The sequence below is a fragment of the Bubalus kerabau genome, chromosome 13 (genome assembly GCF_029407905.1).
Source record: "Bubalus kerabau isolate K-KA32 ecotype Philippines breed swamp buffalo chromosome 13, PCC_UOA_SB_1v2, whole genome shotgun sequence".
NCBI classification, from domain to species: Eukaryota; Metazoa; Chordata; class Mammalia; order Artiodactyla; family Bovidae; genus Bubalus; species Bubalus kerabau.
Window position 1 is genome coordinate 76,578,056 of NC_073636.1, and position 16,115 is coordinate 76,594,170.

General features: G+C 42.7%; 1 protein-coding gene and 1 pseudogene across 30 annotated transcripts in view; one reads left to right on the top strand and one right to left on the bottom strand.

Moving 5' to 3' along the window:
- ZMYND8 (zinc finger MYND-type containing 8) overlaps nucleotides 1–16,115 on the bottom strand; it is a 140,066-nt gene that overhangs the window by 60,059 nt on the left and 63,892 nt on the right. For 26 of the 30 annotated variants that reach the window (XM_055545188.1, XM_055545207.1, XM_055545183.1 and 23 more), the window contains 7 exons: nucleotides 14,229–14,447; nucleotides 11,401–11,514; nucleotides 8,807–8,899; nucleotides 7,579–7,666; nucleotides 4,181–4,236; nucleotides 2,841–2,918; nucleotides 1,328–1,443 (listed from right to left, as the gene is read on the bottom strand). In XM_055545188.1, the coding sequence (XP_055401163.1) occupies nucleotides 1,328–1,443; nucleotides 2,841–2,918; nucleotides 4,181–4,236; nucleotides 7,579–7,666; nucleotides 8,807–8,899; nucleotides 11,401–11,514; nucleotides 14,229–14,447 (764 nt within the window). The remainder of the gene's footprint in view (nucleotides 1–1,327; nucleotides 1,444–2,840; nucleotides 2,919–4,180; nucleotides 4,237–7,578; nucleotides 7,667–8,806; nucleotides 8,900–11,400; nucleotides 11,515–14,228; nucleotides 14,448–16,115) is intronic. The other 4 variants (XM_055545204.1, XM_055545206.1, XM_055545205.1 and 1 more) reach the window with 1 other exon arrangement.
- Nucleotides 2,989–3,649, top strand: LOC129626150 (ubiquitin-conjugating enzyme E2 variant 1-like; annotated as a pseudogene).

Sequence of the window (16,115 nt, forward strand, 5' to 3'; positions counted from 1 at the left end):
AAAAGGGTTTCTTTATCTTAAAGGAGACCCAGGAAATATTGAAAGGGATATCCTATTTGCTTAGTGACAGGAAGCCTCTAGGAGGCTATGTCTTGAGAGGCAACACAGTCACACGGCTGAGCTACTTTCTAGTTCTGGGCCTTGGTTTTCCTATCAGTGAAATGGGGATAAAAGCAGCTTCTATTTAAAAAAGCACTTAATGTCAGCTGCCACAGTAGCATGCACTCGGCCTGCACACGGCACACGCTGAAAACATGTTTCTTTGAATGAATGAACGAATAAGGGAATTTCAGAAAGCTTCCCAACAAAAAATGGTCAAGATCAAAATATAATACTTGCTATCAAACCCAGAACCATCTCCGCTAATTTCCATCTTGTCTCCTATCAATGCACTGCTTGGATTCCTGGTAAGTGACTTTGCAGACTACTTTGAAATTTGTTTTTTGGTTTTTTTCCCCAAGGTGACAAGCAAAATTTTACAAGGAGCAATTATTTCAGATTCTGCTGTTGTTTCAAATGATAAACTGTATTTTCTGTATGTTCTGTGGGTGGGTATAATTTTCAAAATATGTCTTTTAAATATATACACACACAAACACTTTCCCAGCCTGCCTGCTAGGGCTCTGGGGGGGGGGGGGGGGGCCGCGGTTTGCCTCATTTAATCACAACATAACTTGCTGAAAGAGAGCTGGAGATATTAACCGCTGCTCATCTCCATCTACCTGTTGTTCTGAAGCAGGTGGGGGGCTGCGCTCTGCAGAGAGCTGCTATTAGCTAGAGTAATTCACATCTAGCTAGAATAATTCGCATCGCTAGGAGGGGGAGGGCAGGAAGGCTAGGAGGGAGGGCTCCTACCTGTCAAAACAGCAACCCCTTCTAATTTCCCATTTTAGCTCCACAGAAAAAGGAACAGGAGGGGACTACCCCACATGACGATGGGAGATTCATTTACCAGCAATCTGGGGAAATGTTTCTGATCCCTGAAAGCATTATTTTGAAAAGCAATTTGTGCGGTGATTTAATTTACTGCAGGGGGGAAAAAAAAAGAGAACAGCAGAGCTTAAAATAGCCATGGAACCTATGCCCATGCTGGCTACATCCACAAAATCACGAAAGCAAGATCCTTTCCAACCTACCTGAAAAAAACGGAAGCCGGTGCACAATCAGGCTTAACACAGCCCAGGCCAGTATTTTTAAAGTACAAGATCATCGGTGGGTATCATGACAATCAAATAATAGCCGTGCCCCCCTGCCCCGTCTCGCATTCACTGGCAGGATCAAAGGCTCACTCGGAGCTACGCATTTGAAGCCCGTGTTTAACTCCCACCTGTCGTGTTGTCCAAAGAAACGGGCATCCACCTGCCCATCTTTATCCCTCAGAGCTTTCGCAGGCCAGAATGGAAACCCCTTCAGTTTTGCCCAAACCAAAGGATGTGGATTGCTCTAGGAAAAGAAAAACAAAATCCCGAGTTTGTACGTATTCGACAGCAAGAACCATATATAAAGCTCGGTAGGTGAGGTTCAGGCAAGGGAGCGGTGAGACAGGCCACAAAGTGAAAAAGGACAGTTTCAAACAGGGTCTGTCTCCCCAAGCAGCAGTCCCCAGATGCGTGGCCAGTAAGCCTGGGCAAGGCTGGCAGTTAAACGGGGAAACTGAGAAGAAGTGAGCACTGACAAATCCAGGCTTGAATCCTGGCTGTGCCACTACCACCTGGATGGCAGTGGGCAGGAGACTGACCCTTTCTGGGCAACACGGGGACAGTAATACCTACAACTCTCTGTTAAGTTGGAGGGTTAAATGCACATGACACCGAGCACAGAGTAACAGGCAGCACTACATACCTTTATTCTTCATCAAGTGCTACTCAGAGCCTAACTATTCAGATATTCATCTCCAAAGGCAGGAAAAGCTATCAACTATGCTTTGATTCTCAACTCTAATGACAAGTCTTGCTGCCCAATTCCCTCTACCCCCACCCCCATACTCCCAGCCCACCCCAAAACACACCTCTCTCTACAAAGCACCAGTTTGGAAAATGTAGATCCCTGGGGACAACAAGGGTGACTGACATTCTCTCCCTACCCCCATCCCATCCTCAAGAACCATGGTTTCATATGTAAAATAGACAGCTAGTGGATTTTACATATGGAACACAGGGGAGCTCAACCTGGTGTTCTGTGACAACCTAGAGGGGTGGGATGGGGTGGGAGGTGGGAGGGAGGTTCAAGAGCGAGGAGACTACGCATGCCTATGACTGACTGGTGTATGGCAGAAACCAACACAACAATGTAAAGCAATTATCTTCCAATTAAAAACAGATTTTTTTTTTTTTAAAAGGAAATCCAGACAACCCTGTATTTTCCTGCTCTTTCCTGAACTCTGACTATGTCAGTGTTGATTAAATCGTTGATCAAATCTTAAAGAAAGGGGGAAAAAAAGAACCATGGTTTGGCGAGATCATGGAGTTTATCCTAGAAGGGATTTCCAAACCTCTTAAAATAGACCCGGGTGATTCGTAAGGGACAGACTCATTCGCCGCTACTGGCTCACGGTCTGCATGGCGTTGGTGTGTCTTCCCTCTGATGAGTTTTTCTTTTACTCTGCATCCTGCTGTTTTCAAGGACTAACAGACCCCGTCAATGATGATGCTTTGAACTTTTAGCCAAAGAGGTTTATCCCACCTGAATTACTCCCTTTCTGACTATAACTGTATCAGCAAGAAAATCATCTAAAAACATCATCCAAAGTTCCATCCAGTAAGTCACCTGATGAAAGCTGTCCTGGGTCATCCAAGGCAAAGAGTTCAGAAAACAAAGATAGAAAAGGAAACCCAACTTACACAAGGCTCACAAAACCAGTTATCTCGTTTTTGGCAGGCAGCTAGATAACACTCTGGACAAACTTCAATTTCATTCATCTGTAAAGCAAAAAGGTGTTAGAATGTGTCACTCCCAGGGGCCTCATATCTGCAAGTCCTCAAGAAATACATGACGATACTGGCAGGTAAGGTTAGCTAAACTAAGTGCCACGGTGGGGAACACCCTGGACATGAACTGGACTCTTTCTCACCAACCTTGATGCATTCACCTAGCCCAAGCCATCATCATCTCTTTCTGAACCTCAGCGTCCTAACTTGGTCCATTCCCCACACACATGGAACAGCCCGAGCCCAGCCCAGGAGGTTCATTTCATCCACACCATCAAAACTAGGGGGCATTTTTCCAGAACACCTAGGCCATTCTTGGAGAAATTCAGGACATTTCCTGCAAATAATGTCAAATGCAAACACCTGCCACAAGAAATCTGAAAGGGAAGAAGGGGTCGGCCTTTGAGCAACAGCGACACAAGATGGCAGCCACCACGGGCTCGGACAATTTATGAAAACCGAATATACAGCCTTAAAATAGAATGTGGACCTAAATACCCAGAAGCACCCCCCTTTGTAAGATTTGTAACAAAAACTAATATGAATGGAGCTAATAGTTCTAATGGAGTGGCGGACCCAAGAGCCTAACGTTATCAGTGCTAGCAAAATGGCAGAATTCGTATAGCATCAAAGTTGTCCTGCAAGAGATTCGGCGCCTAATGATATCTAAAGAAAATATGAAACTCCCTCAGCCGCCTGAAGGACAGCGTTACAGCAATTAATCAAAAAGAAAAACCACAGGCCTCCCCTGCCCCCATCGATTTAAGCAGTCTTCATTTTCCACAGTAGTAAATTTTCTAGATTCGTCTTGTAGACCTCAAAGTACTGGAAAGAAAGCTTCCATTCAAAGGCAGTTTATCTTAAGATACTGTAAATGATACTAATTTTTTTGTCCATTTGAAATATATAAATTGTGCTATAACCAAAAAAGAAGACTAAAAAGGACCCAGGGAAATGCCACAGACTGTGGGGCAAAGAATCATAAACTCTACACTACAGGCAGTGCTTGACCACCAGTCAAGGCTGAAAAAATCCTCTCTCTTAGATCACAGATAAGGTAAGGGTATTATTTCATCACATACTAGGGTCCTCTCTGTTGCTTTTACTTTCCTCGAAGACAAAAGACGCTGTCTGTGCATCAACAAATTCTCAAATCTCCACAACTACCCTCAGACAATTCCACCAATGGGAACATCAATCACCCAACCCATCATTCCAGTTACACTTAAAAGGGGACAGTGAGAAACACATACCTCATGCTCACAGATTTTGATGACTACTTTTGCAATTTGTGTCAATTTGTGATTTCCTAAGGGAATAAGACAATAGGATTAATTCAAATGGAAACACAGAAACACCTTAGGATTTACACCTCTATTAACAACCTTTTCACTTGCTTTCCCTTGGCAGTAACCCTTTAAAGGTTAAAAACAAGACATGTCTGGCTTCTAACATCAGTGTAGATGACTCTTCCCAGGAACCAGCCTTTGGTGCTGAGATACTCCCTGAAAGATGACAATTTGTGGTGGTTTCCCAATAGTTTACAAGTTAACATTTGAAAGATGCTTGTATAGTTTCAAGGCCCAAATTAGTGGAAAGGAGCCTTCTGGACTTCCCCAGTAGTCCAGTGATAAAGAGTCCACATGCCAATGCAGGGGACGAAGGTTTGATCCCTGGTCCAGGAAAATTACACGAGTTAACTGAGCCCATGCGCCACAACTACTGAGCCCAAGCACCTTAGAGCCCATGCTCTGCAGCAAGAGAAGTCGCCACAATGAGAAGCCCACGCGTCTCAACCAGAGAGTAGCCCCTGTTCTATGCAACCAGAGAAAAGCCCTCGCAGCAACAAAGACCCAGCACAGCCGTAAATAAATAAATATATAAAGGAGCCATCTTCTGCCCATTGTCCCAGACCCTAACCCAAGAAAAAGTGAAAGTGAAGTCGCTCAGTTGTGTCCGACTCTTTGTGATCCCATGGACTGTAGTCTACCAGGCTTCTCTGTCCATGGGATTTTCCAGGCAAGAGTACTGGAGTGGGTTGCCATTTCCTTCTCCAGGGGATCTTCCTGACCCAGGGATCGAACCCAGGTCTCCTACATTGCAGGCAGATGCTTTACCCTCTGAGGCACCAGGGAATACTAAGAAGAGTCCAGGGAAAAGAAAACATTTAATTGACTAACTCCAGTGTGCCTGGTGCAATGAAATTAACTCCTTAAAAAAGACTTATTAGGAAGCAAGCATGAATGGTCTCGTTTCACCTAAGAGTAAACCGAGGTTCAGGAATCATCACATATATGAGATCACTGAGCGAATGAATTGAGATTATGGCTCCAGGTCTAACTCTTAAATCCCTCACCTTTGCACTAAACCAGAGAACAAGAAGGTCAAAAAGCCATGTTGTATTGAACAGTATGTTTTCAGAAATTGTAGATTTGGTGGCAAAAGATTTCATACACACAAATACCTAGATTTCTGACATGTTTGAAAACTCAGATCAGAAAACTCTGTATCCAATAAAGCACTGGAGTGTCCAATGGCAACCTCTCCAGAGTGGGCAGGAGTTCCCTGTTGTCTGCAGTCTCCAGCTCCCCGCACTGGTCATCCTGGCTTATTCTACTGTTTTTCTGCTACCTGGCTTCATTCACTTGTTTATATGATCTTACTGGCCTTTCTCTGCATTTGAGTTTATAACCTTTACACAAATTCCCAATGCCTAGATACATATCTTTCTCTCATCCCTGCATCCCCAGCCCTGCAAACACATTAGTAATGCAAAATATATACTTTAAGCAGATAGTCATCCACTCGTATTTCCTTCTTCAAACATCAGCTAACAACAGTCTATGCTAGGCCCAAGTGTGTATAGGAAACAAGATAGGCCCTTAAAGACCTTACACCCTGGTGAGCAACTCAAAATTTAAAAAGCACCATCAAGAAAGCGCGATAAATACTGTCATGCGGAAGGACAGGTACTGAGAGCCCTTAACAAAAGTATGTAATACGGTCTGGGTCACAAAGGAAAACTCCTCAGGACGGAAAGGCTGAGACTGAAGGACAAGGAAAAATCATCAAGGCAAAGAGAGAGGAGTGTTTCAGCAGGGGACTAGAGGAGCAGGATGGGGCAGGACACGCTTAAAGATCTACCTGGCAAGAAGGCAGACAGAGAGGATTATGGGAGAAGATAGGGCAATGGCAAAGGTGCCCATGGAATAGGTTTTAATGGGAAGTCTCCTCCAATCTGTCCAGAAGGCTTAATCCACAAAAACATAACTAACAAAACTTTATACAGAATCTAAAGAAAAGTCCTAAAACTCAATAACAAAAAAAAAATTCAATTTTTGAAATGAACAAAAGATGTGAATAGACGTTTTACCAACAAAAGATGCATAAATGACTAATAAACACAAAAGGTACTCAATACCTAGTCATTAGAGACCAATAAAACGGCCACTGCATAACACTTCATGCCTTCAAGAACGGCTACACAAACTCAAATGTTGGCAATGATATGGCACAACAAAAACCCTCACATACTTGCTAGAAGGAGTGTAAAATAATACAACCAACTGACAAAATAATTTGGTAAAATTTCTTACAATTTAAATACAAACCTACTCAATGATCTAGCAATACCACTCTTGGGTATTTATCCAAGAGAAATGAGAGCCTATGTCCACACAAAGACTTCTGTAACAATGTTGACGGGGTGGGGGCTTTATTTGTAATAGCCGAAAACTCAAAACAATACAAATATCCATCAACATCAACAAAGGAAATGGATAAATTGTATATTGACACAATACTGAAGAAACAAAGCAATAATACATACAACAGAAATGAATCCCCAAAATATTATACTCTGTCCACATAGTCAAGACTCCACTGATATCAAATTCTAGAATATGGAGAATTAATTCTCAGGTATGGAAAACAGAGCAGTAATTCCTTTTGAGGAGTGTGGATTTAGTGGAGAGAGGCAACTGGGATATAATAGGGTGATAGAATTGTTTCAGGGTCTTATTTGTGGTTGGAGTTATGGAGGTGGAACACATTTGTCAGATTCAGGGAATGTACCTGTAAAACCTGTGCTTTCTATTTTATATAATTATTCCTCCATTAAGAAGGACAGGGAGGCCTTCCCTGATGATATAATGGTTAAGAATCTGCGTGCCCATGCAGGGGACACGGGTTCAATCCCAGATTCCACATGCCGTGGACCACCTAAGCCCACACACCATGACTGAAGCCTGAGCACTTAGAGCCTGTTCTCTACAACAAGAGAAGCCACCGAGATGAGAATCCCATGCACAGCAACGAAGAGTAGCCCCCACTCGCCGCAACTAGAGAAAGCCCACACGAGGCAGCAAAGACCCAGCGCAACCAAAGATAAATAAATAAGTATTTTTTTTTAATTAAGAGGACAGGTAAAAGCATCACATAGTCACAAGCAACAGTGGACATCAGCTCATACCCTAAAATGCATGTAGTCACCGCGCCCTATTCACACATATTAGCAATCTACACGTAAGTTTCTTCAGCTCTGGGTTGACGCATGAGAAAAGATCCTGATTTTTTTTTTTTAATGAAAGGCAAGAGAATAGGCAACACACACAGCACACTCTCTTTTCTAAGAGTCATCTAAGCCACTCACCCCCATTATAAATGATGCAGTTGTGCAAAATCCATTTTGCATCAGCCAGGAAGGCTTCTGTGCAGCCATACATTTTCTTTTTAGCATTCTGGGGAGAAAAGCCACAGAAAATAATCACCAGTGAGTCTCTATAAGCCACAGCCTGTAACACCTGCGTCCCCACATAATTTTCTTAGCAGTCATTTGCCAAATTAATTAATGCTTTTACTCATTTCCCAAGATGCTATTACAGTTGAGATCTATAACTCTATAAAAATGCATTCACTGAATTCATCACACTAACCTGAATCTTCTCATCTTTTGGCACTGTCATTTATCAAGCAGCTTCTTCCAATGAACCAGGGTATTTTATATATTTACACATTTATTATTAATTGTACAGTCTCCCATAAGCCTCATAATTGAAAACTCAATGAAGCCATTCTTATCCCCATTTTACAGACAGAGAAACTGAGGTATAGTAATGTTAAAGAACTAATCCAAAGTTCCAAAGCTATTAATTTGTGAAATTAAGATTCTAACCTCATCTTTTTGGAATGTCTTTTTTGTTTAACATCATAAGGGTGTAAGCAATTTTCCAAAGCAGGTTGAATTTACTGTTTGGAGGTTGGGGGAGTGGGTCCATCAATACACACCATATAAAGTAATGTTTTCTCCTCATTCATGCTTTTCCTTAAGAATATTTTGGTGCCAAAAATTTGAAAATCAGCACCAAGATGACACACAGTCTAAAATGCTACCAGTGTAATTTTCAGCATGGAATTTCAGTTCAAACCTTTGAAAACCAGGGTTAGGCACTACTGAAATACCCTTCTCCGTGAAATAAGTCAAGATCTAAGAAGCCACATGTTTACTGCTAACATGAAGGTTTCCCAGATACTTAATTTTCTCTGATTCCTTCCTGCTGCTCTCATTAACACCTCCAAAAGAAAGAGAAGGGTAAACCCCAAATCAATCAAATCACTAATGCTTACAGGCTGTAACTTTCTCAGATAAAAGGCTAGAATCACCAGCAGAAATACTATTTGGCGCTAAGCAGTGGGTTTCAACGCCCACTGCAATCCTTGGGAAAATGTTACAAAGACGTTAGGGGAATGAGCGTTCTTCCATCCAAATGAAAGTGGCGCAGGGGAGACACAGAAGAGCCATCTAACTTGAGACAGGGCTGGGAAGTGAGGGCGAGTCTCGAGTCATCTCGACAGCTGTGGGCTCTCTGATGGAAGCCCACCTTTTCCAATGTACAAAGGTCCATGGGGTGGAAGATGTATTCTGCATAGTCAGGATGTTGCTCCAAGGGGACAGGCTTCTGAAATGCATCTGTCTGTAAAAGAAAGGACGCGTGTACACAAACACAAACCCGTCACTGCCACGGAAGACCGCAAGCATTAACGCCTACGAAGCGCTTCCACAATGAGACATCTTTCCAGAAAGTACCGCTCTAAACCTTTCTACAAAACAGGCCCTTGAAAGCTCCGAAGTGGTTTACCTTCTAATTCTGCCTGGTTATCAATAATCATGGGCCCAGCCATGTTCCAGTTTTGTCATCTGTTCTGTTTTCAGTGTAAACTCAAAAACAGGTCCAGGCCTCTTCAGTTAAGATCGACAAGAACAATGGGCTATCAGTTACTTTAGACCTCAACTCTGAAGGAGGCTCATCTGTAGTATACTGCAAATGCCCATGATTAAAACTGACTGGCGGTGAAATTTGGCTACACCTAGGGATGACATCGGAAAAGGCAATGGCACCCCACTCCAGTACTCTTGCCTGGAAAATCCCATGGACGGAGGAGCCTGGAAGGCTGCAGTCCATGGGGTCGCTGAGGGTCGGACACGACTGAGCGACTTCACCTTCACGCATTGGAGAAGGAAAAGCCGACCCACTCCAGTGTTCTTGCCTGGACAATCCCAGGGACGGGGGAGCCTGGTGGGCTGCCGTCTATGGGGTCGCACAGAGTCAGACACGACTGAAGCGACTTAGCAGCAGTAGCAGAGATGACATGCCAAAAAGTTCCCCTAAGTGCCAACAGATATTTTACACATGGGTGGAAATCTTAGTGAGATTTTGCTCCTCCTCTTAGGAGCCAAATTACTTTCAACACAGGGACTATGTGAAGCAACGGTCCCCAGCCTTTTAGGCACCAGAGCCATGTTTTGTAGAAGACCATTTCTCCATGGAAGGGGGTGAGGTAATGGTTTGGGGATGATTCAAGCATATAACAATTATTGTGCACTTTATTTCCAATCTAATGCCACTGCTGATCTGACAGGCGTGCCAGTCCGTGGCCTGGAGGTTGGGGCCCTGGAGTAAAGGTTTTGTATCTTATTCCACTTTTTCAAGCCCTATTTGAATCAGTTCAAAATGTGAGGCCTGGTTTGTCAATGGGCACTATTTACTTATTAATAAAAAAATATATAGGGAATTCCCAGTGGTTAGGATTCAGCGCTCTCAACGCCAGGAGCCCAGGTTTGATCCCTTGTCAAGGAACTATGACCAGGAACACACATATACAATTTTTACAGACACACACACACTTATAGATAAGATTTAATTAACGACCAAATTGTGCTCAAGCAAGGCATGTGAATGGGTTACCATTTGCAGTTACCCAAGCTCTTTCTCATCCAGAATAAGTTTAGCTTTGTCAGTTTAAAAGATGCTTCCATAAAATCAGCAACTTTCTGCCCTGATTTTGTAACAAACAATTTAGGTAAGAAATTAACACCTTCTTTGATTTTTCTTTTTGGTTTATAACTCTACAGTGTTGACAAATCTAAATAAATCAATTCTTCTTGTCAAAGTTTGGTGTTTTATTTTTAATGAGGCTATATACTTTTGCTTCCGTTGATGGGAGTTTTTGTGAAAGGGGTTCGCAATTTAGCAACACCCAATGGGCATGCTCTGAACTTTTTCCATCATGATAGCAAATTTCAGAATAGAATCTCAAAAGTAAAGTTTCTGCATTTTTAAAGAAATTAAACCACTAGGGCTACTAAAAGCATTCAGATTCTGTATTTCCATATATTCCTTTGACTTAGAAAGCAAAGTCTGAAGAGTTTCACACAGGGTCACCACTAGCCCATCTGGTGCCTTTGTGTAAATCTACCAAAGAACTCTACAAAAGAACCCAACTTTCTGTAGGAAAAATGTCCTAACGTTGATAATCTTGTCATAAAGTATTATTTTTAAAAACAAGGTATGTTACTGCCATCTTTCTGACAACAGTCGCAAAAACCTACAAAATTGCAGCTATGATAACTGGGACTCTGAGAGAAGCCGCTTTAAAGTGCACAGCTTGCCAGCTGAGCACGGCAGGCCTGCTTTCACATCGGCTTTCCTAAGGGCAAAGGCTGCGCATCACAGCCCAATTCAAACTTAAAGAAACTAAGCAAATCCTCACCCTTTACAGGAATCTCACTGGTTGAGTTTTACTTGAAGGCTCCCCCTCATTAGACCCTGATTACAAATCAACTGGGTTGCACTCAGCTCTCTCACTGAAATGGAATTTTTACCACTCCCCCTTATCTAGTGTGGTCTGAGGTTTCACTTTGCAACCACTAAGAATTTTAAATCCCCACCAGCTTCCTAATATATGTCACTTCCTGACTAAACTCCTAGGGGACGCCAAGTGTTCACTTTTGAGAATTCACTGAATGCCTCTGTCCAGTTAAATTTTCAGGGATTTGCATCTGGGCACACAAGACCCAAAGAGTAAGAAGCACACGTGTCTGAAAAGCCAAGGTAACTACAAGGAACAAAAATGTTAACAGAACAAAAACCACCATTCTCATTAACACATGTATCAAGGGGAAGTGTCTTCTTACCCCTGGCTGTTTCATTTTCTGGATGGCGAACTTGAGCAGGTATGATAACTGTTCGATAGTGAGCATCGTCATGGCTTTACTCTGAGTCTCGATGCATTCTGCTACTGTGATCTTCTGCAAGTCAAAATCACACAAATACCCAGTTAGGAAAGAATATTACGATCCCGTGTATTCATTTCCCTTTCCTAACTTTCCAGTAACTTCACACATACAAAATGATCCCCATCTAAACGAGACCAGTTGTTTCGCTTGATGAGGACTCCAATCTACTTGACCTGGGGGCTGGATCTGTGGATAAAAATGAAGCAGCACATCAATCTACTGATGACCTGATTATGAAGTGTTGTTAGCTCATGGAGACAATGTAATCTGAAAAGAGGGGGGGTGGGCAAGGACCCGAAAAATTGTCATTCTTATAACCTTGGGTTTCAAAAATAGGACGTGAAAGGCCACTGGAGGCTTCAGAGCACTCTCCTCACACAATGAATGAACCACTTTCCTTGAGCCTCTAAAGGTTCTGGGCTATCTTTCAGGAAACTGACAAGGCATTGATGCAATGACATCATGGATGGGGCAGGACAGTCTTCCCTATAGAAAAGTCTAATGCGTGAAAGCGAACGAATAAGTATGATTTCATTCTCCGTCACCACTGACGTGAACCCACTCAGGACACTCCAGCAAACTATCCAAGGAGCAATCTTACATGTCTGCCTCCATGGGCAAGAAAAGAGAAATTCCTATCAAAGACATGTCTGAAACCAGATTCTGCTATATAAACTGGTACCAGACCTCAGAGCTGTGGAATCCTTAGGTAGCAGCAAGAACAAAAATAGCCAACTCGGATGATGTCACACTTGAATCACCTGTGTAGGGAGAGCAAAGCAAGGTTTCTCCAACTGATCTGGATTTTGTTTCCATTCTTCAGATCTCCAGATCCTCCAAAAGGAACTTTCATGGTTGGTTGTTGAGAAAAAAGGGCAACACAAGAGGTGCTCGGAAGAGGAGATGACGCATGGATCTAACTGTTCGACTACCAGAACAGGAAACAGCTGGTCTTCCCAGTTGACTGCCTCGCCCATTCACTCCTGGAAGAAATCCAGGACTCAAAAGTCTTAGACACAGATCACATATCTGTTTGAACTCCAGTTCGTTTCCAGGTAACTATCCATGGTGAACACCTGAGTTGCTCACTCAACTGTAGACCTCTTCTCTCCCAGCCCCAGCCCAGTCCTCCTGGCTGGCAATGCCTGGGTCCTACAATATGGACTGAAAAGGGGCCAGACAGACATTTGCAAGCCTTTCCTGCCTGGGGATTGGTGAGCCAATCCTGACCAAGGAGCCCAAGGACATGTCTTTTGCTTGATAAAAAGGGATGTGAGGAGACACACTTCTCCCAGGAGGACTACTGTCTAGCCACACGTGATAAAATCTCCAGCCACCATCTTATGGCCAGGGACACGTCACCTCAACAACAAAATGTGAAGATTCTGGCTCTCAACAAACTCTGTCCTGGTCCTGCCTCTGGTTTCTTTCTATACAGGATAATAAATCCCTATGGTTTCAGCTGCCTTTCATCAAGCTCTATTCTCTACAGCAAAAGTATCCTTTCTGAGCCACTATCTTCGCTGAGAAATTATTAAACAATTGGGAAGGAATGGTCAAGACAAAGGAAACAGATGAAGGCTCCAATTTCCACAATTAAATGCAGAGAATGAGGTTGGACTCTGAACAGGAGGCCACTGCTGAACAATGTCTCTGTCTAAAGTAACCCAGAGAGAATCAGGGATCATCTTTTGCAATTCTAGGGGCATAACACCATTAAAATATCATCATATTGATCTGATACCTAATTTCTTCCCATAGATTTTCCCTTTACTGTACACAAAAACAGTACTACAGACACCGTCCTAAAGCTTGCCTTTTTTCCCCCATGATCAACATCTGAGAACTTTCCATTTCCTACATAGAAAGCATCCTCATTTGAGACCTAATACCAATGTACCTTTGAATTCAGGTGACATTCCATATTAAATAACTTTGTAGATGACATTCTTTTTGTTTGCTGCTGCTGTTGTTTCACTTCATTTTTGTTTTCTAGATAAAATTCTTATCTTCAGCATTTGGAAAAAGCATCTCAGATCGATGTTCCCAAGACTAGAGGACACTTCATAAGAGTGGAAATCATAATTGTTTTCATGAAGAGTGTTCAGGCTTTGCTACAAATGAAATATACACGTTCCCTTCACTGTGCCAGCGTGCTTCTGACTCAGTTCCGTACCCACTGCCTTTTCCCATGGCTCCATGGCGCCTTCCCTTCTTTAAGTCTTTCTCAAATCATAAGAGGACTTCCTGGACCTCTTCATTTAAGAGGTATGCAAAAGAGCATCAGACGGACACGTGGGACATACAAACAACACTGGTCTTCCAGCTTGGCTACTGCCGAGGATTCAATGATGCAGCAGGAAACAACATCCAAGAAGGAAGAAAAGAGCTCGGGATCTTTTCGAAACGTATGAACTGGTAGAAGTTTGTAACTTCTGGAATGCTCACTCCAGAAGAATCAGAGAAGGCTGAAGATCTCAGAGTGATCCAAAAACCCACGGAGAATCAAAATCAATATTCAGTGCGATTGTCTTTGCAACAGCTGGAGTGCTAAGGCCACTGCCAGTGTCGGTCCCCAAAAAGGGGATGATCAGCATCAAGCAGAGGGAAGGCAAAAAACTTCTCTTCTCCTTGTGTTTGGATTATTTGAAAAATTTGATATCAAAGGAGGAAACAGAAAGGAGAGTAAACGAGGCAGACAATGCATTCATTCATCAGGAACTAACCTCACATTCAGGACAAAACCAGTCCCCCTCTGGTTCCGATGTCAGTCTCAGACACTTAGCGTGATAAACCCGGGGACAGAGCTCACAGCAAAGGACTTGGCCTTCCCGGTGACAAACCCAGCAGTAGAAATCATTTCGTCCGTCCTGCGGTACAACATCAACAGGGTCTGTGGTGAGTGGCTGCTTCATATAGTAAAACGGACCATGTCTTAGTTCTGACTGAAATGTAGGCAAGAAAGACAGGTTTGGTTTCAAAACAAATGTGCATTCTCAAAAGGAATTCGAACAAATACAACAATAACAACAAAAGAAAATCAGAGCATTACACACATTCATTAAAAAGCTATCTGGGGTTACTCTACTTTATATTAATATAGACTTTGCAAGTTATTAGGTATTAAAATTTATTTATTCGATATTGTATTTGAAGAGGCCATGACTTGAAAAGCTGGTGTCTGAGAGTTAACAGGCAGCCTACCAAGAGGGCACAACGGCTAAAACCAAGGCATGCCTGGGTTCAAATTTAGCTCTACCAGCTGCAGGACCAGGGCAAGTCTCTTAACCCCCCAGCTTCAATTTTCTCATCTGTAAAATGGGGTTGATAACATCTAACTCCATGGGATTGTGGTTGGAATTAAAAGGAATCATACAATGTATGCAATTAACACAGCGCCACCATGACAAATATTGCTAATACACTTTAAAGTCCAACATATGGAAGTCTAAATGTAAAAAGCCAAGCAAGTATGGCAATTTGCCCTGGGAGTCTTTCAACAATGGGCCATGGGAGAATGGATCCGTTTGGAAATGAGTCACCAAAAATGATCGTTCATTTTTTTGAAGGCCACCCCTAATGCACAAAGAATTATAGCCAACAAGAGGCATTCCTAAAACCATGCTTCTCAAACACAGGAGGCCCTGGTATTTGCAGAGAAGCCACATTTGTTACTGAAGACAAACAAGGGCAGAAAGATAAGAGCTGGAAGTGCCAATTCATGAGAGCTAGACCCCTCCCTACGCCAAAATAGCAAGAGAAATGCTTCCCTGACGATGCATTGGAAAAGACCCTGATGCTCAGAGAGATGGAGGGCAGGAAGAGAAGGGGATGACAGAGGACGAGATGGTTGGATGCCATTACCAACTCAATGGACATGAGTCTGAGCAAGCTCTGGGAGTTGGTGATGGACAGGGAAGCCTAGCACGCTGCAGTCCATGGGGTCAAAGAGAGTCAAACATGACTGAGCAACTGAACTGAACTCAATGATACATTACAAAATCCGGCAAAGCTACTCTCTGAAAACAATCCCTCAGAAGAAACTCATTCAGAAAATGCCTATTGGAGACCAGTAAGAAATCTTGTTTAGGAAGTATGAGAAAGTCTAGGGGTGAGTGTTCAAAATGACCTGGTAACTTCCCATGTGACCTTGGGAAAGCTACTCAACCCACTTTAGCCTTGATTCCATGGACAACAGGGCAGCCACAGCCACAATGCCTACCTCGACAAAAACCTCCTTGTTAACAAGCTTTTCCCTGTCCTTCAGTAAAACTTTACAGTTCTTTCCATAAAGATTTCATGTATTGGTTAGGGACTGCATAATTTTTGTTGTTGTGTGAATGGGTCATTTTCCCATTACAGTCTCTAAATAGTTATTGTTGGTACATAGAAGCGCTATTAGATTTTTTAATACTACGTATATACACACAGTTCTAATAGTTTATTGATTAAAAACTTTTATCATCTCTAAGTAACCTTAGTTTTGTCTGCCCATGTCTACCATTCGTGTATCATTTTAGTTTTCTCCTTATTTTATGAGCTAGGGCCCCCAGGGTAACAGGAGCGAGTGACCGCAATTGCAGGCATCCATCTTGCTCCTGGTTCTTGTTATG